Below are 24,649 nucleotides of genomic sequence, written 5' to 3'. Positions count from 1 at the left end.
CTCCGCAGACAAGGACATGTACAGAAAGGTGAAGGGGCTGAGTGGTGCCCTAAGGAGAAGGGGAATCGATGACTTGGTGGACTCGGGTGGCAGGAGAGCTGTGGCCGATCGAGAAAAGGCCGAGATACTAGCTAGTGAATTTGCGAGAATACAGGGGACTGCTGTAGCCGGATACGCCCCTGATGACGATGAAGAGCCCTTGGCACCTATGGTGGATTTTGGCACAGACTATTTTGCAGATGGGACAGTGATCCCGGGATCGACCGCAGTACCGTTACGGCTGGTCAAAGTGGAGGAAATAGGAGCCTATCTCAAGAGGCTAAATAACAAAAAGAGTTGTGGAGAAGACGGAATCCCGAATTTTGTTCTGAAGAGGGCTGGCAGAGGGGCATGGTCTGCCCTGACCCTAATATTCAACCACTCATTAAATGTTGGATATTTCCCTAAGGAGTGGAAGGTGTCCAAGGTTGTCGCAGTACCTAAACCGGGCAAGGATCCCACTGACCCAGGTGGATATAGGCCAATCTCGCTTCTATCGAACGTGGGGAAGCTGTTTGAGATAGTGATTCTGGAGAGGCTGAACGAACATCTCGATACGGAGGCTGTTCTTGGCGATTGCCAATTTGGTTTTAGAAGGCAGACCTCGACGGTACATGCACTGATGACCCTGACGGACAGGGTGACAAGAAGGTTGAACGACCGCTGTGCTACCATAGCCGTCAGCTTGGATTTCCAGAAGGCCTTCGATACCGTGTGGCAGATGGGTATTGTAGAGAAGATGAGGACATTCGGTTTCGATCGGTATGTTGTTGCCTTGGTGGGGGAGTACCTCAGAGGCAGATCATTTGCTGTGGCCTTAGGGACCGTTAGGTCTGATACGAGGGCCGTGATGGCGGGGGTACCACAGGGCTCGGTGCTGGGCCCTGTACTGTACAACATATACTTAGCAGATATTCCTCTCCCACAGGGAGGGGAACTTCTGCTAATATATGCGGACGACATAATGGTGGCGTCCACTCATGCCAGCGCGAGGATAGCTGAGAGGAATTTGACCAGGTACCTGGAGACCCTCAGGATTTATTTCGACAGATGGAGACTCTCGCTCAACGTGGAGAAGTGCAGAACGATTATGTTCAAGGGCATCAAGAAGCGGATATTCAAGAACGCTAGGGGATATATACCTAGGGTGACCATCGGAGGGGAGGTGATTGCTAATGCAAGGGTCCTGAAGTACCTGGGCATTGTATTTCAAGAGGACATGACCTATACGCGTCATGTGGACCATGTCATGGCGAAGGGTAGGATGGCTTTCCAGGCACTGTACAGTGCCCTCGCGGGAAGGGGAGGCCTGAGCCGGAGGGTTAAACTGGCCATATATAGACAGATTGTGCGTCCGTCGATGTCATACGGATTCCCGATATGGTTCTCCATATCATCTCATCAGATGGAGAGGATTCGGATGTTGGAGAGAAGGATCCTTAGATATTGTCTGGATCTCAGATGCAGGATGGATGAGGAAGGGCACTGGATCAGGCCTAGCTGTAGGAGGATATATGAATTGAGCGCTTTGGGCCGGATCGATGTATTTATGACACGGACTGCCCTTGATCAACTCTCGAAATGCTCCAGCCATCCAAATGAGATGGTAAGGGGCTGCGCTGTCTCTGATGAGACTTTTGACCGATACATTCGACAAGGGGCATACTTACCCCCGGCCTCCTTGTTAAACATGTCCGAGAATGGGAAACTTTACGATGAGAATGGTCGGCTGCTGTTTTATCATAGACGGTTCCGAACATACGGTTTTGACGATCTTGTTTATCGTACTTCGCAATGAGAGATCCCCTATGGGGGAAATAGAATTTGGAGAGAATAATTTTATGACCTTTTTGTAAATACCTTAATAATTTTGCTTTCAAGAATGGATTGTTAATTTAAGTTTATGAACCTGTAAATATTATGTAAATACCTTTTTGAATTTTTGTTTTATTATGATTTCCTTTTTAGTTTTTGTTATGTAAATACGTTTTATTAGTTTTAAGTAGGAAATATAAAAAAAAAACATTTGAGAGTTAGATCCTAGAGTTTTTCTTTACCTTTTTACTAGGGCAAATATGATAAGAGACTCCACGGGCTTTTAAAGTGGAACTAGAATGAAATAAGGATAATGGGTTTGGCTGGCCTACCAAAAACATTAGTATATAATTAGAATGTAAGAACTTTATAGAAATATATATATATATATGCTAAAGAAAATAAGACATAAGATCGTAGCTTATAAGGCAAAAATTGTTAAATGAAAAATATGGTAAATAAATAAAATCAAACACACAAGGATTGACAAGGAGAAGCCGAGCAGCGCTCGAAGTGTAAACATCAAGTGTTAGAAGTGAACTTATACGAAGTGCAAAAGAAGTTAACTTTCGTAGTATTACGAAGTCTTGAAGTGCATCATGAGTGATAGCAGTGGTGGTGCTATTGGCACCCCAGACGATGAGAATCGCATAGTAGTCAATTCTATGAACAATAGAAAACCGAGCATTAATGGTACTCTCAACGCCAATGTTGCCGAAGAAGAATTTTTAACAGCCGATGGTTTCCAGGTGGTTCAGAGTCGTGAATCCACGAAGAGAAAGAAAAACAGATCGGGAAATTCCGGCGACAGGGATTTCAAAAAATTGAAAGCCGATGCAGCAATAATAGAGCTCACGAGACAACTAGAGCAATTAAAAAATGATCATCAGATAGCCCTCCAGAAAATAAATGAGCTTATGATGGTAAACAATCAATTAACATCAAAATTGGCCGGTGGAGACGCCAACATCAATCTCCAACCGCCAAATAATGTGAACTATTGCCAAACGACAACAATGGCAAAAACGAATATAAATGCCGAAGCAGCCAACCCCCTCGGCAAAACTACAAAAACAACGGAAGTCGTCAACAACCCGACTAGAACTATCACAAAAGCCGATGTCATGCCGACAGCACATCATATAACAGCAACAGAGTGGAGCCTAGAAATCGACCATGAAATCGATATGGACATGAATGTAGATATAGCAGGGCAGCAGGCCACATTACCAGCCAACAAAGGAGCAGTGCCAAAACAGCCAGGGCAGCAACAACAACAACTGCAGAGAAATACTGAGAAGGAAGCCATGGATCATGAGAGAGGCCAAATTAATTCAACAACAAAGGGACCGACAACGTCAACAGGATCGAAAGGTAAGGCCAGCCCACCCGTCATAAAAATATATAATTCCAATTCGAAGGTATTGATAAGTAATGTTAAGGAGAGATTAGGACATAATCTTTTTTCACTCCATATTGTTAATAAGAACTTGATAAATCTTAAATTGAATACGAATGGGGACCATGAGGTGATTAGGAAGTTTTTGGAGGAAAGGGGGGTCTCTCATTTCACCTTTACGCCGAGGGAGTTAAAACCGGTTTCGGTTATTATAAAGGGGTTGTCGGACACGTTTGACAAGGAGGATTTAGAGGGGTATATTAATGAGAATATGCCGGAGCTGGGTCTGAGGAATGTGGTCAAGCTGAGGGGTGACCGATGGGTAGTCCAATTGGACAAGAGTGCTGATATAAAGGCTTTTCGGAGGCTTAGGTATCTGTTGAACTGCAGGGTCAGGGTTGAGACCCACAAGAGGAAGGGTCTGGTTCAGTGCCATAATTGCCAGAGGTTCGGGCATGTGTCCACTAATTGTAGAATGCCGTACAGATGCGTCAAGTGCGGCCAGTCGCATGGGGCCGGGAAATGCGAGGTCCCGAATAGAGAGCAGAATTGTCAGGAGACTTTGGAGAAGGACCCTGTGACCGGGGAGATAGTGAGGAGAATAGGTCGGCAGGTTCACTGTGTTAATTGCGGGGTGGATGGCCACGTGGCCAGTTCAAAGGAGTGTCCAAAGAGGATAAGTCTCCTTAGGGAGATGGAGGAGAGGAAGTCGTTTGCGAGGGCGAATAATGTGAATAGAGCGGTGGGGCCCCGGAGAGAGGCGGTGGCGCCTAGTTTTGTGCAGCAGGGTAGGACCTTCGCTGGTGCTGTAGGGATGGCTGAGTCGGCCGGTTTACGGACTAGGGTGGATGCGGTACCGGTGTCTAGGGAAGCGTCTGGGCAGGTAGGAGCCGCGATGGGCTGGTTTGATGGGGAGCTGAAGAGGCTCATAGGAAAGGACTTTGTCACGTGCATGAGGAAGGTGAATGGGTTTGTCGACACATACAGGCGATATACGAATGATGATGAGAGATTGCAGGGCGTTTTCGGTCTGCTTCTTAGCCTGAGACTCTATGACTAGTTTGAAGTGTATTTTCTTGAATGTGAATTCCTTAGTGTCTCGCCAGAAGAGACACTACTTGGAGCTGTTTGTGAGGGAGCACAGACCTGATGTACTACTGATAGCCGAGACGAAGTTATCAGCTAGGCACACATATGGTCTGCAGGGCTATACGGTCTTTAGGCAGGATCGGAGAGGGGGCAGCGCCGGTGGTGGTACGGCGATATGCTTGACGGACAGGTTGAGTGGGGAGAGGCTTGCGTCGGATTTCGGAAACGTCGAGGCTACAGTAGTCAGGATCAAAGGGACCGGGGGCAGGAGCGTCGTTGCCATGTCGTTGTACTTACGGCCGACTGAGGCGCTGGGAGTGGGAAGCCTCGATGCGGTCGAGGCAGTCATTGGGACTGATGAGGCGGTCATAGGCGCAGATCTTAATGCCAAGCATGGCTCATGGGGTGGGGTCCAGATGAACACAAGGGGGAGGGCGCTCTACGAGTGGCTGCTGTCGTGCCCGTCTTTGCTGGTTAGACCTACGGTTGGGCCGACAAGGTGTGCGATGGGGACAGGGTCGTATATAGACATGATTCTGACTACTGTGGGTATTCGACCTACAGAGGGTGCCATGAGGAGGGGTGGACTGAGGATCGTGGATTTTGAATCCGATCATAAGGCGGTGGTGTTAGAGGCCACAACTATTGGGTTGCGGGCTGGAGAGAGGGTGGAGGTCTATGATTTCAATAGGATGGATGTCAGGGCCTTCAATCGGAAACTGGCCGAGAGGCTTGGATCGGAATTGCTCCCTAGGGATCGCAATGTGTTGCCGGCTGAGATAGATGAGGCAGTTGGAAAGCTTTCATCTGCTATTAATCAGACCATGGTAGAGACCATTAGGAAGGTTACGCCAAAGAGAGATGGGTTGCCGGAACTGCCGCCCGACATTTTGGATTTGATCCGCCAAAAGAAGACGCTCAGGAGGAGAGTACATAGGACTCTTGACCCGCAGGGCTACACCACTGCGAAGGCTATTATCAAGAGGATGAATAAACTGATTGGCGAGCGGATAGCAAGGTTTGAAGAGGAGTATTACCTTCGAAGGCTGCAGGCCATCTCCGCAGACAAGGACATGTACAGAAAGGTGAAGGGGCTGAGTGGTGCCCTAAGGAGAAGGGGAATCGATGACTTGGTGGACTCGGGTGGCAGGAGAGCTGTGGCCGATCGAGAAAAGGCCGAGATACTAGCTAGTGAATTTGCGAGAATACAGGGGACTGCTGTAGCCGGATACGCCCCTGATGACGATGAAGAGCCCTTGGCACCTATGGTGGATTTTGGCACAGACTATTTTGCAGATGGGACAGTGATCCCGGGATCGACCGCAGTACCGTTACGGCTGGTCAAAGTGGAGGAAATAAGAGCCTATCTCAAGAGGCTAAATAACAAAAAGAGTTGTGGAGAAGACGGAATCCCGAATTTTGTTCTGAAGAGGGCTGGCAGAGGGGCATGGTCTGCCCTGACCCTAATATTCAACCACTCATTGAATGTTGGATATTTCCCTAAGGAGTGGAAGGTGTCCAAGGTTGTCGCAGTACCTAAACCGGGCAAGGATCCCACTGACCCAGGTGGATATAGGCCAATCTCGCTTCTATCGAACGTGGGGAAGCTGTTTGAGATAGTGATTCTGGAGAGGCTGAACGAACATCTCGATACGGAGGCTGTTCTTGGCGATTGCCAATTTGGTTTTAGAAGGCAGACCTCGACGGTACATGCACTGATGACCCTGACGGACAGGGTGACAAGAAGGTTGAACGACCGCTGTGCTACCATAGCCGTCAGCTTGGATTTCCAGAAGGCCTTCGATACCGTGTGGCAGATGGGTATTGTAGAGAAGATGAGGACATTCGGTTTCGATCGGTATGTTGTTGCCTTGGTGGGGGAGTACCTCAGAGGCAGATCATTTGCTGTGGCCTTAGGGACCGTTAGGTCTGATACGAGGGCCGTGATGGCGGGGGTACCACAGGGCTCGGTGCTGGGCCCTGTACTGTACAACATATACTTAGCAGATATTCCTCTCCCACAGGGAGGGGAACTTCTGCTAATATATGCGGACGACATAATGGTGGCGTCCACTCATGCCAGCGCGAGGATAGCTGAGAGGAATTTGACCAGGTACCTGGAGACCCTCAGGATTTATTTCGACAGATGGAGACTCTCGCTCAACGTGGAGAAGTGCAGAACGATTATGTTCAAGGGCATCAAGAAGCGGATATTCAAGAACGCTAGGGGATATATACCTAGGGTGACCATCGGAGGGGAGGTGATTGCTAATGCAAGGGTCCTGAAGTACCTGGGCATTGTATTTCAAGAGGACATGACCTATACGCGTCATGTGGACCATGTCATGGCGAAGGGTAGGATGGCTTTCCAGGCATTGTACAGTGCCCTCGCGGGAAGGGGAGGCCTGAGCCGGAGGGTTAAACTGGCCATATATAGACAGATTGTGCGTCCGTCGATGTCATACGGATTCCCGATATGGTTCTCCATATCATCTCATCAGATGGAGAGGATTCGGATGTTGGAGAGAAGGATCCTTAGATATTGTCTGGATCTCAGATGCAGGATGGATGAGGAAGGGCACTGGATCAGGCCTAGCTGTAGGAGGATATATGAATTGAGCGCTTTGGGCCGGATCGATGTATTTATGACACGGACTGCCCTTGATCAACTCTCGAAATGCTCCAGCCATCCAAATGAGATGGTAAGGGGCTGCGCTGTCTCTGATGAGACTTTTGACCGATACATTCGACAAGGGGCATACTTACCCCCGGCCTCCTTGTTAAACATGTCCGAGAATGGGAAACTTTACGATGAGAATGGTCGGCTGCTGTTTTATCATAGACGGTTCCGAACATACGGTTTTGACGATCTTGTTTATCGTACTTCGCAATGAGAGATCCCCTATGGGGGAAATAGAATTTGGAGAGAATAATTTTATGACCTTTTTGTAAATACCTTAATAATTTTGCTTTCAAGAATGGATTGTTAATTTAAGTTTATGAACCTGTAAATATTATGTAAATACCTTTTTGAATTTTTGTTTTATTATGATTTCCTTTTTAGTTTTTGTTATGTAAATACGTTTTATTAGTTTTAAGTAGGAAATATAAAAAAAAAACATTTGAGAGTTAGATCCTAGAGTTTTTCTTTACCTTTTTACTAGGGCAAATATGATAAGAGACTCCACGGGCTTTTAAAGTGGAACTAGAATGAAATAAGGATAATGGGTTTGGCTGGCCTACCAAAAACATTAGTATATAATTAGAATGTAAGAACTTTATAGAAATATATATATATATATGCTAAAGAAAATAAGACATAAGATCGTAGCTTATAAGGCAAAAATTGTTAAATGAAAAATATGGTAAATAAATAAATAAATAAATAAATCATGGTAAGTATTAGGATCGATTCAGTGTTTAGCTCTTGTGCAGTGCAGACCAGTTTCGGAGTGTTCAAGTGTTTGATAACGAATTTTAATCTCAGTGTTTGATGACAGATTTTAACCTGAGCCAGTGGGCATTTAATTTGATTAAGTGCAATTGTGAGAAGCGAGAGTAGTCACCAGGGTTGGCAAAACCTAAGACTTTTTGTTTGGAGTACCTTGCTTTTTTGAGAAGCGAGAGAAGGCAGCAGTGCTGCGCGAATTACTTATTACTTTACCTGTAATTTTGTGAAGTGCATAGGAGGCGCTGTAGTGGAGATTAACGAGTTTTTGTTGAATATTCGCGGCGAATGCAACGGTGGACGTGAGGAAGCCGTTGCAGTAGCCCGTGTTCCTGCATTTCGACCCGCATCTGGGCCGAGAAGTGAAATATTCTTGCAACCTGATAAAATGGTTCATGGAAATGAAGCAGATCTTGCTATCACTAAAAGTGAAGGCACCTTAAGAACTTTTGAATTACCGAATTCTTTGAACGTTGTTGCTGATATGCAACGTGATTTGGATCCAGCTGCGTTATCAGCTGACAAGAAAGCGGCTGAGAGAGCCGATATGACTGTGGCCTCCGACTCCAATTCCGTGTCAGGGGCAAACCCAATCCCTAAGAAGAACAAAAAAAAGAGAAAGAAGCGTAAAAGTGACGGAAGCAACGATTCCGATGGCGCATATGCTGACTTTAAACTGAAGCTGGACAATGAGAGAATGGCTGATGAGCTCCGCCTGGCTCAGACTAAGATGGATGAGTATCGCCAGCAGATAAATACACTCATCAATACGGTCCAGAGATTGTCCGACGAAATCTCTTTGCTGCGAAATTCTCTTGCTGAAGGGCATAATGAAGAAGATAATCCTGCCTGGGTAGCCGAAAACTCAGGTATGGCGATGGATGAAGAGGAGACAGTGGTCTTGGCCGACGCTGGCAAGGCAATAAAAGATGGCCCGCTGCCTAGGGCATCTTCATCATATGCTAGTGGGCTAGCATCTTCAACTGACGCAGTTCCGGGAACAGCAACTGAGAAGCCGCCCCCTCCCAAGGCGACGAAGGCATCTACATCTTCTGCTGGTGCACTGGCAGCACCAACTAACATGACTACAGTGACGACGACTGATAAATCGCCTGTTCCCAAGGCAACGAAGACATCATTTGGCTCTGGAGGAGTTAACACCGGTGCCGTTCCAAGGGCTCCGGCACCTGTTGGTTCTAGTGATACGACTATGGCTAAGGGCGTCTCTGGGAGACTCCTTCCGGCGATAACCCTCTATAATGTAGGTGTTAGAGAGGCAACGACGATTTTGTTGCGCCATTTGAAGAAGGAAGAATTCGTCATTAAGTTGGCAGGTAAGTCATCGATTTCTATAAGAGTTAGAGGGCTTGAGAATTTTGAGAGGATCAAGGGGCTGCTCAAGGAACGTGGGTATGAGGCACATACGCACACCCCTAGGGAACTGTTGCCTTACTCTATTTTGATTGTTGGGCTGTCCAGGGAGTTCACGAAGGATGAGGTGCGGGATTTCTTCTCCTCGCTTGAATTTAAGGTCGTATTTTTGGATGCGACCAATGTGTCACCGGACAAGTGGGTTGTCCGCCTTGGTAGGGACACGGATGTTGAGAGGCTGTACAAGGTTGACTTGATGCTCCACTGCAAGGTAGTTTTGCGTAAGAGTAAGGGCCGTGACATAACACAATGCTTCAACTGCCAGAGATTTTCCCATGTGTCTGCGAATTGTACCATGAGGTACCGCTGCGTCAAATGCGCTGGTTCACACGGCCCCGGTAATTGTGGGGTACCGCCTAAGGGGCAGGAGGCCGACGAAGGACAGCAGTCTACCGAAGCTGGCGATAGCCAACTGCGGTGTGCGAACTGTGACGTGGCTGGTCATGCGGCCAGCTCACGCACCTGCCCAAGTCGCCAGGCTCTTCTGAGGAAAGTGACCGAAAGGAAGCAGGTGGCTCAGGATAAAGCCAGGGCCCGAACTACTCGGTTGAGTAATTTGAACTCAGGCGTATCCTATGCTTCGGCTGCTCGGTCACACCTCGGCGCTCCACAATCCCGCGCCCCCCAGCGCGCTGCTCACTTCGAGGATTTTTCGGCTCGCGACCGATACTTGCCTGACCCCTTGGGGGTCCCGCGTCCTGGTATGGAGGATATTCACCGCCGCGGCAGGACTATTGCTGAGTCCTGTCGGGACTACTTTGGAAGGGATCTGATGTCGGTGATGGCCAGTATCAGGGAGTTTGGTCCTGAGTTTGACAGGCTGGAGAGAGAAGGGAACGGCCCCAGTGCGTTGTTGGGCCTTCTTATGCATATACAGGGTTTCTAATGTTGAACGCCATTTTTATTAATGTGAATTCACTTGTTTCGTTGAGCAAGAGACACTTCCTTCGTTTATTTATAGATGAGCATTGCCCGGATATTTTACTGATCGCTGAACATCGATTCTCTAACAGGCATAGATTCTCCATGGATGGTTATGTGGTTTATAGGCAGAACAGGGAGGCAGGTGCTGGTGGTGGCACGGCGGTTTTAGTAAGGGAGACCTTTAGGTCTGAACAGGTTGTGATTGGTACTGGCCTGATTGAGTCTTGTGCCAGCAGAGTTTGGAGGTCGGATGGTTCGTCGGTGGTTTTTGTGTCGATGTACTTGCGCCCGCAGTTTGAGCTTAGAATTGGTGATTTGGATTCCTTGGTCGCCTTGGCTGGTACTGATGAAGTTTTGATAGGTTGCGATTTGAATGCTAAGCATCCCGCCTGGGGAGGGGCCGGGGCAGACTCTAGGGGTCGTTTACTTCATAGATTCCTTATCGATTCTCCGGAATTTGACACGGGTCCCACCGACGAACCGACCAGACCGAATGGCTCGGGTGGGTCGCACATTGATTTATTTCTTTGGACCCCCGGCATACCTCCGAGGGATGGAACTCCTCTGATGACACATGACTTTGAATCGGACCATAGGGCGGTCCGTTTTCCCCTTGCCTTGATTGATCTGCAACCGCGTGAGCCCACGACTTTTTTCAATTTCCCAAAGATGAATGTCCGCCGCTTCAGGCGACTTTTAGGAGATCGTCTACCGGCCATTTCTCTTCCGACTGACTCGAATGTGACCCGCGAGATGATTGATGTTTGCATAGAAGACCTTTCCTCTGCTTTTGGCGAGTCTATTGCGGGCTCCACACCGAGGGTTACCCCCCGGTCCGCTTCCCTTGGCCCGTTGCCGTCGCATATATTACGATTTATCCAGGAGCGTAAACGTCTGCGTAGAGTGTTGCATAGGTCTGGGGATCCCGGACGCCATCTCATTCTCCGTGCGGATATCCGAAACCTGGGCAGGATTATTGAGGGTGCCATATACAACTACGGGAAGGACCGTATGAAGGAACGATTGGAGCGGATACGGGTCAACTCCTGGACGTACGGAAAGGTGAAGTCCGCTGCAGGTCTTGCCGCTAGGGAGCGCATAGAGGGGATTCGTTCGTCGAATGGATCGATCATCTTTGATGATAGGGGTAAGGCGGAATGTCTCGCTGAGACCCTGGATGGTGTGCAGGATGCGATGGACTCGGTTGACACCTCACTCAGATCCATGGTGGATCGTGCTGTGGCTGATGTGGATGATGGGACGCCGCTGGTGACTTTTTCTAGGGTATTTATGGCTGATGGTTCTACGATTTCAGATAGGTCGGAGTGGAGTAGGGGGGGGCTTTGTCTCTTCGGTCCAGGTGCGCGAGATGTTGGCCACCAGACCTTCGAAAAGATCTAGTGGAATTGACGGAGTTCCGGACATTGTATTGAAGAGGACAGATGAATTGGTTCATACCTTTCTCGCTGTCCTCTTCAATCATTGTCTGAATCTTGGCTACTTCCCGGGAGCTTGGAAGAAGGCCATGGTGGTCCCGATTAGGAAACCCGGCGCCGATCCACTCTCTGCCACGGGTTATCGACCTATCTCTTTACTCTCGTCTTTTGGCAAGCTACTTGAGGCGTTTCTTCTCTCCAGGATTAAGGATGTACTTGGGGACAGGGGGATTCTGCGCGATTGCCAGTTCGGCTTTCGGTCTGGCCTTGGGACCTCGCACGCACTTGTAGCCCTCACTGACTTTGTTGTTGGGGGCTTCGAGAAGAGGTGGGGTTCCATTGCGATCAGTTTGGATTTTTCCAAGGCGTTCGACACGGTCTGGCACAACGGCCTTCTTTATAAGCTCCAGTCCTTTGGCTTTGATCATCGGACATGTAGGATGATAGCAAGCTTCCTTCGGGGGCGCGTATATAGGGTTAAAGTCGGCGAGGAGATGTCTGTGCAGCGCCACGTTTCAGCAGGGGTGCCGCAAGGCTCTCTGCTGGGACCGGTGTTGTACAACATCTTCGTTTGCGACATTCCTGCACCTCCTGAAAGGTGCTTGCTTTTGACCTACGCGGATGACGTATTGGTGGTGAGTTCTGGTCCAAGGGCCAGCACGGTCACCGGACGGCTCAATGCGTACCTTGCGTCTCTGCATGGCTATTTCAAGGACTGGGGCCTGAGGCTCAATGTTGGTAAGTGTGTGGCAGTCGTGTTTAGCGGCAAGTCCAAACGGATTGTCTATCCGAATTTCAGACGCTATGTCCCTGTGCTTCGTATAGGTGGCCGGATTATTCGTGTGCAGGATTCTATGAGGTACTTGGGCGTTGTTTTTCACGGTCGATTCGACTTCTGTAGACATGTTGATTTCGTGCTCTGTAAGGCCAAGTCTGTTTACTTTGGCTACTGCAGACTCCTCGGCATGAGGGGTGGTCTTCCTCCTGATGTAAGGGTTCTGATTTACCGACAGGTAATCAGGCCCATTCTTACATACGCCTTTTCCGCCTGGTGTGGTATTTCGTCACACCAGATGGAAAGACTACGTGTATGGGAAAGGAGGATCATTAGGACATGCCTTGGGATGAGGAGACGCGTTGTGGTGGATGGTTCTGTCAGGAGTACACCGTGCAGGCAGATATATGGGGCCGTTGATTTCCCTAGGATTGACGTGTTTATGGTTAGGAGCGCCCTCAGATACTTTGAAAATTCTCGAGCTTCTAGTAACTTGATTGTTCAAGCTTCTCTTGACCATCCTCCGGACACTTCATCCGAGGTCACTATGAGGCATTTACGCCCGTCAGCCCTTGCCAACTTGAATGATGAAGGGATGCTGTTCTCTGATGACGTCCTGATATTTTACCATAGGAGAAGTGACTCCTTTAATGTTTTAAATGCAGTATATGACGCTGCGCAATGATGTTCTCGCGGAAGGGGTGCCCCGGAGTCGAGTCGATGTAAATAGTGTACATAGTCTTTAGTTTAGATATCGTTTAGTTTTTAATTTCTTGTATATATTATTTAGGTTTATATTTATGTACTTTTTAGTTTAAGTTACCTTTTTAAGTTTAAATTTTAAGTTTTGAGAGAATTGCCCTTTTTAAGTTTGTGCTAAATTTTCGGGTGACATGATCTAATTTTTTTCTTTTCTTATGTATTTTAAATGAAGAGTGTAATGTATATTGCTACTCCTGTTGTATTCAACTGAATTTGGAAGACCCTGATATATTTTTTGCTGGGTAATATTGTATACGGAATCTTTATTTTCTAAGGTTGTTTTGTAAATTAAATTTAAGAATTTCATCAATAAAATGGCCTTTTGCAAAAACAAAACAAAGCATGGTAAGTATTAGTTCTTGTGCATAACTTGTGAAGTGAATTTAATTTAAAAAGTGAAAAAATGACTGGTCGTGGTAAAGGTGGCAAAGGCTTGGGAAAAGGTGGCGCTAAACGTCATCGTAAAGTGTTGCGTGATAACATCCAAGGTATCACCAAGCCTGCAATCAGACGTTTGGCTCGTCGTGGCGGTGTAAAGCGTATCTCTGGATTGATTTACGAAGAAACCCGTGGTGTCCTGAAGGTGTTTTTGGAAAACGTTATTCGTGATGCTGTCACCTACACTGAACACGCTAAGCGTAAAACCGTCACCGCTATGGATGTCGTCTACGCTTTGAAGAGACAAGGCCGCACTTTGTACGGTTTCGGCGGTTAAACATTATCTTGACGCTATTTTGGAGAAAATTTTAAAAACTTTAAAACTAAAACAATCGGTCCTTTTCAGGACCACAAAACATATTTAAAAAGAGATATTTCTTGTTATAAATTTTTACTAAAAAAAAAATACATAAAATTTATTTGAAAATAAATATTACCATTTTTCAATTTGCCGTCGGCCAAAATGTAGCTTCTATAATATACATACATACATGACTAAACTAAAACCGACGCCATTAGAACAATACGATGAAACGATGGTATAAAACACTAAAAGGCATACATACACACAGATACCAAAATGCACGCATATACTACCATTAAATGTTTCCTTTGCTTGGAGCTGCTAACTTTGTGACAAATGTACGAAGAGGGACGATCGTAGATACTTCGTTTCGATGTTTTGTTATTACATATGCCAATTTTTCTCAGCATCAGAAAATGAACAATGATTACCATGTGATATTCAAATGTAAAATAAATAGTTTTTACAGTACCCTAATGGTAACATTGATCCTATTAAATGCCGATAATCTTGAGTAGGGTCGATAAAACTAAATTCTTATTATGTTAATGTATGCAAAAAGGCGAAATGTTGATGCATGATAATTGATAACTGATAATTATGACATGTATATTAAAAGACCTGCAATAGTCGATAAGATGTAAACATATTTGAAAATGTTTACCTATAAACAATAGATGGCAGATTTTTTTTGTATTTACGCCTAAAACAGGATTGTTTAAGGAAATTTCGAATAACGAAATTGCTAGCAAATTACCAAATCCACTGAAAAAAAATCGACCAAAAAATATTTTTTAAATTTAACTACAATTAAAATTTTATTTATTATTTAAAACTATTTTTTCAGTAAATTTTCTTGATAAAATAAGGTTTGATATAGTTTTTTCTCTTTTAAAAAAATTTTTGTCGTCCTGAAAAGGACGGATTGTTGTTGATTTATACGATGGCCTGTATTTACATTTTTTCTTTGATGCTCGTAGATAATTTAAGCCTTCTTTTCGGTCTTCTTGGGCAAGAGAACAGCTTGGATGTTTGGCAATACACCACCTTGAGCAATGGTGACACCGGACAGCAATTTGTTCAATTCTTCGTCATTACGGATAGCCAATTGCAAGTGACGGGGGATAATTCTTGTCTTCTTGTTGTCACGAGCAGCGTTGCCAGCCAATTCAAGAACTTCAGCGGCCAAATACTCCATGACAGCAGCCAAGTAAACTGGAGCTCCGGCACCAACACGTTCAGCATAGTTGCCTTTGCGCAACAAACGATGGATACGACCGACGGGGAATTGAAGACCAGCACGGTTGGAACGGGACTTTGCCTTTCCCTTAACTTTGCCACCTTTACCACGACCAGACATTTTTAGTTATTTTTTTTTTTAATTCACTTCACTTAGCACTGAAACACAAATGATATTAGTTCGCAGCATGAACTGCAGTATTTATACTTTCGGATCCATCGTGTAGCTAAATTTAGAGGGTTGTTTTCGTAAACATAGCGACTGTTTTCTTGACACCGGACAGCAATTTGTTCAATTCTTCGTCAATACGGATAGCCAATTGCAAGTGACGGGGGATAATTCTTGTCTTCTTGTTGTCACGAGCAGCGTTGCCAGCCAATTCAAGAACTTCAGCGGCCAAATACTCCATGACAGCAGCCAAGTAAACTGGAGCTCCGGCACCAACACGTTCAGCATAGTTGCCTTTGCGCAACAAACGATGGATACGACCGACGGGGAATTGAAGACCAGCACGGTTGGAACGGGACTTTGCCTTTCCCTTAACTTTGCCACCTTTACCACGACCAGACATTTTTAGTTATTTTTTTTAATTCACTTCACTTAGCACTGAAACACAAATGATATTAGTTCGCAGTTTGTTTTTTGTTTTTGCAAAAGGCCATTTTTTATTGATGAAATTCTTAAATTTAATTTACAAAACAACCTTAGAAAATAAAGATTCCGTATACAATATTACCCAGCAAAAAAATATATCAGGGTCTTCCAAATTCAGTTGAATACAACAGGAGTAGCAATATACATCACACTCTTCATTTAAAATACATAAGAAAAAAAAAAAATTAGATCATGTCACCCGAAAATTTAGCACAAACTTAAAAAGGGCAATTCTCTCAAAACTTAAAATTTAAACTTAAAAAGGTAACTTAAACTAAAAAGTACATAAATATAAACCTAAATAATATATACAAGAAATTAAAAACTAAACGATATCCAAACTAAAGACTATGTACACTATTTACATCGACTCGACTCCGGGGCACCCCTTCCGCGAGAACATCATTGCGCAGCGTCATATACTGCATTTAAAACATTAAAGGAGTCACTTCTCCTATGGTAAAATATCAGGACGTCATCAGAGAACAGCATCCCTTCATCATTCAAGTTGGCAAGGGCTGACGGGCGTAAATGCCTCATAGTGACCTCGGATGAAGTGTCCGGAGGATGGTCAAGAGAAGCTTGAACAATCAAGTTACTAGAAGCTCGAGAATTTTCAAAGTATCTGAGGGCGCTCCTAACCATAAACACGTCAATCCTAGGGAAATCAACGGCCCCATATATCTGCCTGCACGGTGTACTCCTGACAGAACCATCCACCACAACTCGTCTCCTCATCCCAAGGCATGTCCTAATGATCCTCCTTTCCCATACACGTAGTCTTTCCATCTGGTGTGACGAAATACCACACCAGGCGGAAAAGGCGTATGTAAGTATGGGCCTGATTACCTGTCGGTAAATCAGAACCCTTACATCAGGAGGAAGACCACCCCTCATGCCGAGGAGTCTGCAGTAGCCAAAGTAAACAGACTTGGCCTTACAGAGCACGAAATCAACATGTCTACAGAAGTCGAATCGACCGTGAAAAACAACGCCCAAATACCTCATAGAATCCTGCACACGAATAATCCGGCCACCTATACGAAGCACAGGGACATAGCGTCTGAAATTCGGATAGACAATCCGTTTGGACTTGCCGCTAAACACGACTGCCACACACTTACCAACATTGAGCCTCAGGCCCCAGTCTTTGAAATAGCCATGCAGAGACGCAAGGTACGCATTGAGCCGTCCGGTGACCGTGCTGGCCCTTGGACCAGAACTCACCACCAATACGTCATCCGCGTAGGTCAAAAGCAAGCATCTTTCGGGGGGTGCAGGAATGTCGCAAACGAAGATGTTGTACAACACCGGTCCCAGCAGAGAACCTTGCGGCACCCCTGCTGAAACGTGGCGCTGCACAGACATCTCCTCGCCGACTTTAACCCTATATACGCGCCCCCGAAGGAAGCTTGCTATCATCCTACATGTCTGATGATCAAAGCCAAAGGACTGGAGCTTATAAAGAAGGCCGTTGTGCCAGACCGTGTCGAACGCCTTGGAAAAATCCAAACTGATCGCAATGGAACCCCACCTCTTCTCGAAGCCCCCAACAACAAAGTCGGTGAGGGCTACAAGTGCGTGCGAGGTCCCAAGGCCAGACCGAAAGCCGAACTGGCAATCGCGCAGAATCCTCCTGTCCTCAAGTACATTCTTAATCCTGGAGAGAAGAAACGCCTCAAGTAGCTTGCCAAAAGACGAGAGTAAAGAGATAGGTCGATAACCCGTGGCAGAGAGTGGATCGGCGCCGGGTTTCCTAATCGGGACCACCATGGCCTTCTTCCAAGCTCCCGGGAAGTAGCCAAGATTCAGACAATGATTGAAGAGGACAGCGAGAAAGGTATGAACCAATTCATCTGTCCTCTTCAATACAATGTCCGGAACTCCGTCAATTCCACTAGATCTTTTCGAAGGTCTGGTGGCCAACATCTCGCGCACCTGGACCGAAGAGACAAAGCCCCCCCCTACTCCACTCCGACCTATCTGAAATCGTAGAACCATCAGCCATAAATACCCTAGAAAAAGTCACCAGCGGCGTCCCATCATCCACATCAGCCACAGCACGATCCACCATGGATCTGAGTGAGGTGTCAACCGAGTCCATCGCATCCTGCACACCATCCAGGGTCTCAGCGAGACATTCCGCCTTACCCCTATCATCAAAGATGATCGATCCATTCGACGAACGAATCCCCTCTATGCGCTCCCTAGCGGCAAGACCTGCAGCGGACTTCACCTTTCCGTACGTCCAGGAGTTGACCCGTATCCGCTCCAATCGCTCCCTCATACGGTCCTTCCCGTAGTTGTATATGGCACCCTCAATAATCCTGCCCAGGTTTCGGATATCCGCACGGAGAATGAGATGGCGTCCGGGATCCCCAGACCTATGCAACACCCTACGCAGACGTTTACGCTCCTGGATAAATCGTAATATATGCGACGGCAATGGGCCAAGGGAAGCGGACCGGGGGGTAACCCTCGGTGTGGAGCCCGCAATAGACTCGCCAAAAGCAGAGGAAAGGTCTTCTATGCAAACATCAATCATCTCGCGGGTCACATTCGAGTCAGTCGGAAGAGAAATGGCCGGTAGACGATCTCCTAAAAGTCGCCTAAAGCGGCGGACATTCATCTTTGGGAAATTGAAAAAAGTCGTGGGCTCACGCGGTTGCAGATCAATCAAGGCAATGGGAAAACGGACCGCCCTATGGTCCGATTCAAAGTCATGTGTCATCAGAGGAGTTCCATCCCTCGGAGGTATGCCGGGGGTCCAAAGAAATAAATCAATGTGCGACCCACCCGAGCCATTCGGTCTGGTCGGTTCGTCGGTGGGACCCGTGTCAAATTCCGGAGAATCGATAAGGAATCTATGAAGTAAACGACCCCTAGAGTCCGCCTCGGCCCCTCCCCAGGCGGGATGCTTAGCATTCAAATCGCAACCTATCAAAACTTCATCAGTACCAGCCAAGGCGACCAAGGAATCCAAATCACCAATTCTAAGCTCAAACTGCGGGCGCAAGTACATCGACACAAAAACCACCGACGAACCATCCGACCTCCAAACTCTGCTGGCACAAGACTCAATCAGGCCAGTACCAATCACAACCTGTTCAGACCTAAAGGTTTCCCTTACTAAAACCGCCGTGCCACCACCAGCACCTGCCTCCCTGTTCTGCCTATAAACCACATAACCATCCATGGAGAATCTATGCCTGTTAGAGAATCGATGTTCAGCGATCAGTAAAATATCCGGGCAATGCTCATCTATAAATAAACGAAGGAAGTGTCTCTTGCTCAACGAAACAAGTGAATTCACATTAATAAAAATGGCGTTCAACATTAGAAACCCTGTATATGCATAAGAAGGCCCAACAACGCACTGGGGCCGTTCCCTTCTCTCTCCAGCCTGTCAAACTCAGGACCAAACTCCCTGATACTGGCCATCACCGACATCAGATCCCTTCCAAAGTAGTCCCGACAGGACTCAGCAATAGTCCTGCCGCGGCGGTGAATATCCTCCATACCAGGACGCGGGACCCCCAAGGGGTCAGGCAAGTATCGGTCGCGAGCCGAAAAATCCTCGAAGTGAGCAGCGCGCTGGGGGGCGCGGGATTGTGGGGCGCCGAGGTGTGACCGAGCAGCCGAAGCATAGGATACGCCTGAGTTCAAATTACTCAACCGAGTAGTTCGGGCCCTGGCTTTATCCTGAGCCACCTGCTTCCTTTCGGTCACTTTCCTCAGAAGAGCCTGGCGACTTGGGCAGGTGCGTGAGCTGGCCGCATGACCAGCCACGTCACAGTTCGCACACCGCAGTTGGCTATCGCCAGCTTCGGTAGACTGCTGTCCTTCGTCGGCCTCCTGCCCCTTAGGCGGTACCCCACAATTACCGGGGCCGTGTGAACCAGCGCATTTGACGCAGCGGTACCTCATGGTACAATTCGCAGACACATGGGAAAATCTCTGGCAGTTGAAGCATTGTGTTATGTCACGGCCCTTACTCTTACGCAAAACTACCTTGCAGTGGAGCATCAAGTCAACCTTGTACAGCCTCTCAACATCCGTGTCCCTACCAAGGCGGACAACCCACTTGTCCGGTGACACATTGGTCGCATCCAAAAATACGACCTTAAATTCAAGCGAGGAGAAGAAATCCCGCACCTCATCCTTCGTGAACTCCCTGGACAGCCCAACAATCAAAATAGAGTAAGGCAACAGTTCCCTAGGGGTGTGCGTATGTGCCTCATACCCACGTTCCTTGAGCAGCCCCTTGATCCTCTCAAAATTCTCAAGCCCTCTAACTCTTATAGAAATCGATGACTTACCTGCCAACTTAATGACGAATTCTTCCTTCTTCAAATGGCGCAACAAAATCGTCGTTGCCTCTCTAACACCTACATTATAGAGGGTTATCGCCGGAAGGAGTCTCCCAGAGACGCCCTTAGCCATAGTCGTATCACTAGAACCAACAGGTGCCGGAGCCCTTGGAACGGCACCGGTGTTAACTCCTCCAGAGCCAAATGATGTCTTCGTTGCCTTGGGAACAGGCGATTTATCAGTCGTCGTCACTGTAGTCATGTTAGTTGGTGCTGCCAGTGCACCAGCAGAAGATGTAGACGCCTTCGTCGCCTTGGGAGGGGGCGGCTTCTCAGTTGCTGTTCCCGGAACTGCGTCAGTTGAAGATGCTAGCCCACTAGCATATGATGAAGATGCCCTAGGCAGCGGGCCATCTTTTATTGCCTTGCCAGCGTCGGCCAAGACCACTGTCTCCTCTTCATCCATCGCCATACCTGAGTTTTCGGCCACCCAGGCAGCATTATCTTCTTCATTATGCCCTTCAGCAAGAGAATTTCGCAGCAAAGAGATTTCGTCGGACAATCTCTGGACCGTATTGATGAGTGTATTTATCTGCTGGCGATACTCATCCATCTTAGTCTGAGCCAGGCGGAGCTCATCAGCCATTCTCTCATTGTCCAGCCTCAGTTTAAAGTCAGCATATGCGCCATCGGAATCGTTGCTTCCGTCACTTTTACGCTTCTTTCTCTTTTTCTTGTTCTTCTTAGGGATTGGGTTTGCCCCTGACACGGAATTGGAGTCGGAGGCCACAGTCATATCGGCTCTCTCAGCCACTTTCTTGTCAGCTGAAAACGCAGCTGGATCCAAATCACGTTGCATATCAGCAACAACGTCCAAAGAATTCGGTAATTCAAAAGTTCTTAAGGTGCCTTCACTTTTAGTGATAGCAAGATCTGCTTCATTTCCATGAACCATTTTATCAGGTTGCAAGAATATTTCACTTCTCGGCCCAGATGCGGGTCGAAATGCAGGAACACGGGCTACTGCAACGGCTTCCTCACGTCCACCGTTGCATTCGCCGCGAATATTCAACAAAAACTCGTTAATCTCCACTACAGCGCCTCCTATGCACTTCACAAAATTACAGGTAAAGTAATAAGTAATTCGCGCAGCACTGCTGCCTTCTCTCGCTTCTCAAAAAAGCAAGGTACACCAAACAAAAAGTCTTAGGTTTTGCCAACCCTGGTGACTACTCTCGCTTCTCACAATTGCACTTAATCAAATTAAATGCCCACTGGCTCAGGTTAAAATCTGTCATCAAACACTGAGATTAAAATTCGTTATCAAACACTTGAACACTCCGAAACTGGTCTGCACTGCACAAGAGCTAAACACTGAATATTGATCGATATTAGTTCGCAGCATGAACTGCAGTATTTATACTTTCGGATCCAACGTGTAGCTAATTTTAGAGGGTTGTTTTCGTAAACATAGCGACTGTTTTCGTCTACCTGAATATCTTGTGCATGAAATGGTTTAAATATTCCGAGTAAGCCATCAAACACACAAAATCGTGAACAGTGTTAAAAGTGTTTGTGTGACTTAAAAAAAAAAACCAAGTGAAAATGCCTCCAAAAGCCAGTGGTAAAGCAGCAAAGAAGGCCGGCAAAGCCCAAAAGAACATCACTAAGGGTGACAAGACCAAGAGACGCACCAAGCGTAAGGAGAGTTATGCTATCTACATTTACAAAGTGTTGAAGCAAGTCCATCCCGATACTGGTATCTCCTCAAAGGCCATGAGCATCATGAACAGTTTCGTCAACGCTTGTTGTAGTGAGCCTCCCGTTTGGCTCACTACAACAAGCGTTCCACCATCACCAGTCGGGAAATCCAAACTGCCGTCCGTCTATTATTGCCCGGTGAGTTGGCTAAGCACGCTGTCAGTGAAGGTACCAAAGCCGTTACTAAGTACACCAGCTCCAAGTAAATGGCATACTTATTTCGTCGTACAATATTTTCCCTACAACATCAGGGCCACAAAATAAATTAAAAAAGAGACTTAATTCGTTATTCAACTAAAATTAATTTATATTTACAAATTTAAAGAAAAAATATATCTACCACTCACCCTCACATTGCCCTTATTACTTTTTTAAAATAAAATATGTATACTACCCATACTCTAATATTGCCCTCCTTGCTTAGCACCATCTACATCTACAGTAATATGATCAACACATATTGCTCTTATGCTCAAACACTCGGTATGCAACGTTGTATTGATGTTCGAGTATATGTGAGCGTGTGTGTTGATACTAAATTTTTTAGGGATGTATACTAGTATGTTAGCGTGAAATGGTGTAGAGATGTATATGTGGACTTATGCGTTTGTACACGAGATCTATGGGTAGGTATGCTCGTAAAGAATGAAATAGGTATGCTAAGTGCGATTTTTGAAGGGAATATTGTACGCCACTCTCTTATTGGTTAGGTATGCTAAATGAGATTTTCTTTAACATTAAGTGATTTTCATAATTCTTAGTAATTGCTTTGGTTTATGACCCTAAGTGAAACAGTTAATACAGTTGCGGAAAAAATCCCATTTAACATGTGATTACTTAAATTTCCTTAAAGGGTAATTTATTCCCATATTAGGTAACAATGGTATTAAAAGATTTCAACAGATGTTTTACAGCTACGAAAAGGGCTGTGATTAGCTTTTCCCTTAAAATTAACATAGTATTTATTAGGTAATTAAAAAATTGTTCGAGTCAAATTTGGTCTCTTTTTAAAAATTTTTTGTAGCCCTGAAAAGGGCTGTTAGATATACTGCTTTCGAATATCGAAAATAATCATTTTGACATGATAAGTAATTTTGCATGGAAAAATTACTTCTTAGCGGCGGTCTTCTTGGCAGCTGGCTTCTTTGCTGCGGCAGCCTTTTTGGGCTTGGCAGCGGTGGTTTTTGCCTTGGGTGCCTTTGGTTTAGTGGCTGATGCTTTGGCGGCTGTTTTTGCGGGTTTAGCTTTAACTGTACCTGTCTTTTTGGCAGTTTTAGCCTTGGCCTTTTCGGTCTTCTTCTTCTCGGCGGTCTTTTTAGCAGCGGAAGGCTTCTTTGCAGCGGCTTTCTTTTCACCGGCTGCCTTTTTGGGTGCTGCTGCCTTCTTTTTCTTATCACCGGCTGGGGCCTTCTTCTTCTTTTCAGCGCTCTTTGCTTTAGGTTCCTTCGAGGCAGATGGGGACAATTTGAATGAACCGGAGGCACTCTTACCTTTAGTTTGGATCAATTTTCCACTAGCAACAGCGCTCTTCAAGTACTTCTTGATGAATGGGGCTAATTTTACAGCATCAACTTTGTATGTGCTGGCCAAGTATTTCTTGATGGCAGGCAATGAGGAACCACCACGTTCTTTCAATGTTTTGATGGCAGCATCGACCATTTGTTGGGTTGGTGGATGGCTTGGGGCAGCAGAGGGTTTCTTTGCCTTGGCAGCGGCTTTCTTAGGTGCCTTTTTCTCAACAGCGGCGACTGGAGATGCGGTGGCTTCAACAACGGCGGCGTCAGACATGATTTCACTTATATTTTTCTTTTTAAACACACTTTAACACTTTGTAAATATACACTCACTACTGGTGTACGCTGATTGGTTGAAAATATGGTTTCAACCTTTAGACTAGTGATGGCTGGGTACATCGAAATTATGAGAAGTACATAGTAGTCAACTACGAAATTTTGCGAAACGTTGTGTGGAAGCGAATAAAAATTTTTACAAAAGTTTTCACAGAATTATTCATTTTACGATGAGATAGTAACAATTTCTTTTTATTTTTTATACAATTCTTCTAGTAGAGATATCCAGCTAATCATTAAAGAAAATCCGAGTTAATTATCTTTAAGCGTTACCGAGTTATAAGGGTTTGAGTTGAAAGTTTATAAAAATGTTATGATAAAATTGTAACTAAATTATAAAAATTTTCCAATTTTTATTGAAAATTGGTTTTTATAAAAATTTAGTATGGAATCTTGATATGTTTTCTTGAAAGAAGTGTAAAAAAAAGTGAAAATTTGGATGATTTTCATAGTGAAATAATCGATTTTATTATGTAGTCTATGACAGTTGAATTCACCATATTGGCGTATTTTCCATGAATAAATGTTTTTCTGCAAATTAATTTGAAAGCGCTAATGTAAAAATGTTTTAGGAAAATTTTATGATAAAATATTATAGAAATGATAGATTTCTATTAAAATGCTACATAATTTGTAAAAAGTGTACGTTTGTTACGAAAAGTCTAAAATATTACGATGCTATGTTATACCAACGTCGTTGGCTATGCAAAATGTGCGGTGAGCTCTATTGCATTTATTATAAAATATTTTTTTCTATATAAAGTGGACTTGAAACTAAATAAAAAATTTAAAAATGTAAATTCTAAACAATGTATTGTTGCAATTACAAATTTAAAAAAAAATATTTTTTTTTTTTTGGAAATTAAACACAAATTGAAAAATGCCCTTGTCTAAGCAAGCAAATGTAGAACAGTTGCATACCGAACGAAATCTATTTCCCTTTAATAATTTAAAATATTAAAATACTATTTTAT

At 45.5% G+C, this 24,649-nt stretch overlaps 5 protein-coding genes across 5 annotated transcripts in view; 2 read left to right on the top strand and 3 right to left on the bottom strand.

The window, feature by feature from the left end:
* LOC131995567 (uncharacterized) overlaps positions 1–24,649 on the bottom strand; it is a 446,417-nt gene that overhangs the window by 121,728 nt on the left and 300,040 nt on the right. The gene's annotated exons all lie outside the window — the stretch shown is intronic.
* On the top strand, positions 10,248–11,546 carry LOC131996112 (uncharacterized). Its single transcript, XM_059365563.1, has one exon. It carries the CDS (start codon positions 10,248–10,250, stop codon positions 11,544–11,546), a length of 1,299 nt encoding a protein of 432 aa, XP_059221546.1.
* Positions 13,510–13,901, top strand: LOC131995617 (histone H4). The gene has a single exon (XM_059364385.1). The coding sequence runs from the start codon at positions 13,522–13,524 to the stop codon at positions 13,831–13,833; it is 312 nt and encodes a 103-aa protein (XP_059220368.1). The 5' UTR covers positions 13,510–13,521; the 3' UTR covers positions 13,834–13,901.
* LOC131995600 (histone H2A) lies at positions 14,833–15,220 on the bottom strand. The gene has a single exon (XM_059364369.1). It carries the CDS (start codon positions 15,218–15,220, stop codon positions 14,846–14,848), a length of 375 nt encoding a protein of 124 aa, XP_059220352.1. The 3' UTR covers positions 14,833–14,845.
* LOC131996111 (histone H2A-like) lies at positions 15,276–15,689 on the bottom strand. Its single transcript, XM_059365562.1, has 2 exons — positions 15,417–15,689; positions 15,276–15,326 (listed from the first exon to the last, which is right to left on the bottom strand). Exons 1-2 carry the CDS (start codon positions 15,669–15,671, stop codon positions 15,276–15,278), a joined length of 306 nt encoding a protein of 101 aa, XP_059221545.1. The 5' UTR covers positions 15,672–15,689.

This window comes from Stomoxys calcitrans, chromosome 3 (genome assembly GCF_963082655.1).
Source record: "Stomoxys calcitrans chromosome 3, idStoCalc2.1, whole genome shotgun sequence".
NCBI classification, from domain to species: domain Eukaryota; kingdom Metazoa; phylum Arthropoda; class Insecta; order Diptera; family Muscidae; genus Stomoxys; species Stomoxys calcitrans.
Note: the sequence above shows the minus strand (reverse complement) of the source record. Positions and strands in the feature narration are given on the sequence as shown.

Excerpts from the sequence above, each read along its gene's own strand:
- LOC131996112 (XM_059365563.1), top strand. The coding sequence starts at position 10,248 with ATGGATGGTTATGTGGTTTATAGGCAGAACAGGGAGGCAGGTGCTGGT.
- LOC131995617 (XM_059364385.1), top strand. The coding sequence starts at position 13,522 with ATGACTGGTCGTGGTAAAGGTGGCAAAGGCTTGGGAAAAGGTGGCGCT.
- LOC131995600 (XM_059364369.1), bottom strand. The coding sequence starts at position 15,220 with ATGTCTGGTCGTGGTAAAGGTGGCAAAGTTAAGGGAAAGGCAAAGTCC.
- LOC131996111 (XM_059365562.1), bottom strand. The coding sequence starts at position 15,671 with ATGTCTGGTCGTGGTAAAGGTGGCAAAGTTAAGGGAAAGGCAAAGTCC. Across the intron at positions 15,327-15,416 it reads TCCCCCGTCACTTGCAATTG|CTACACGATGGATCCGAAAG; the intron begins GCTATCCGTATT and ends CTCTAAATTTAG.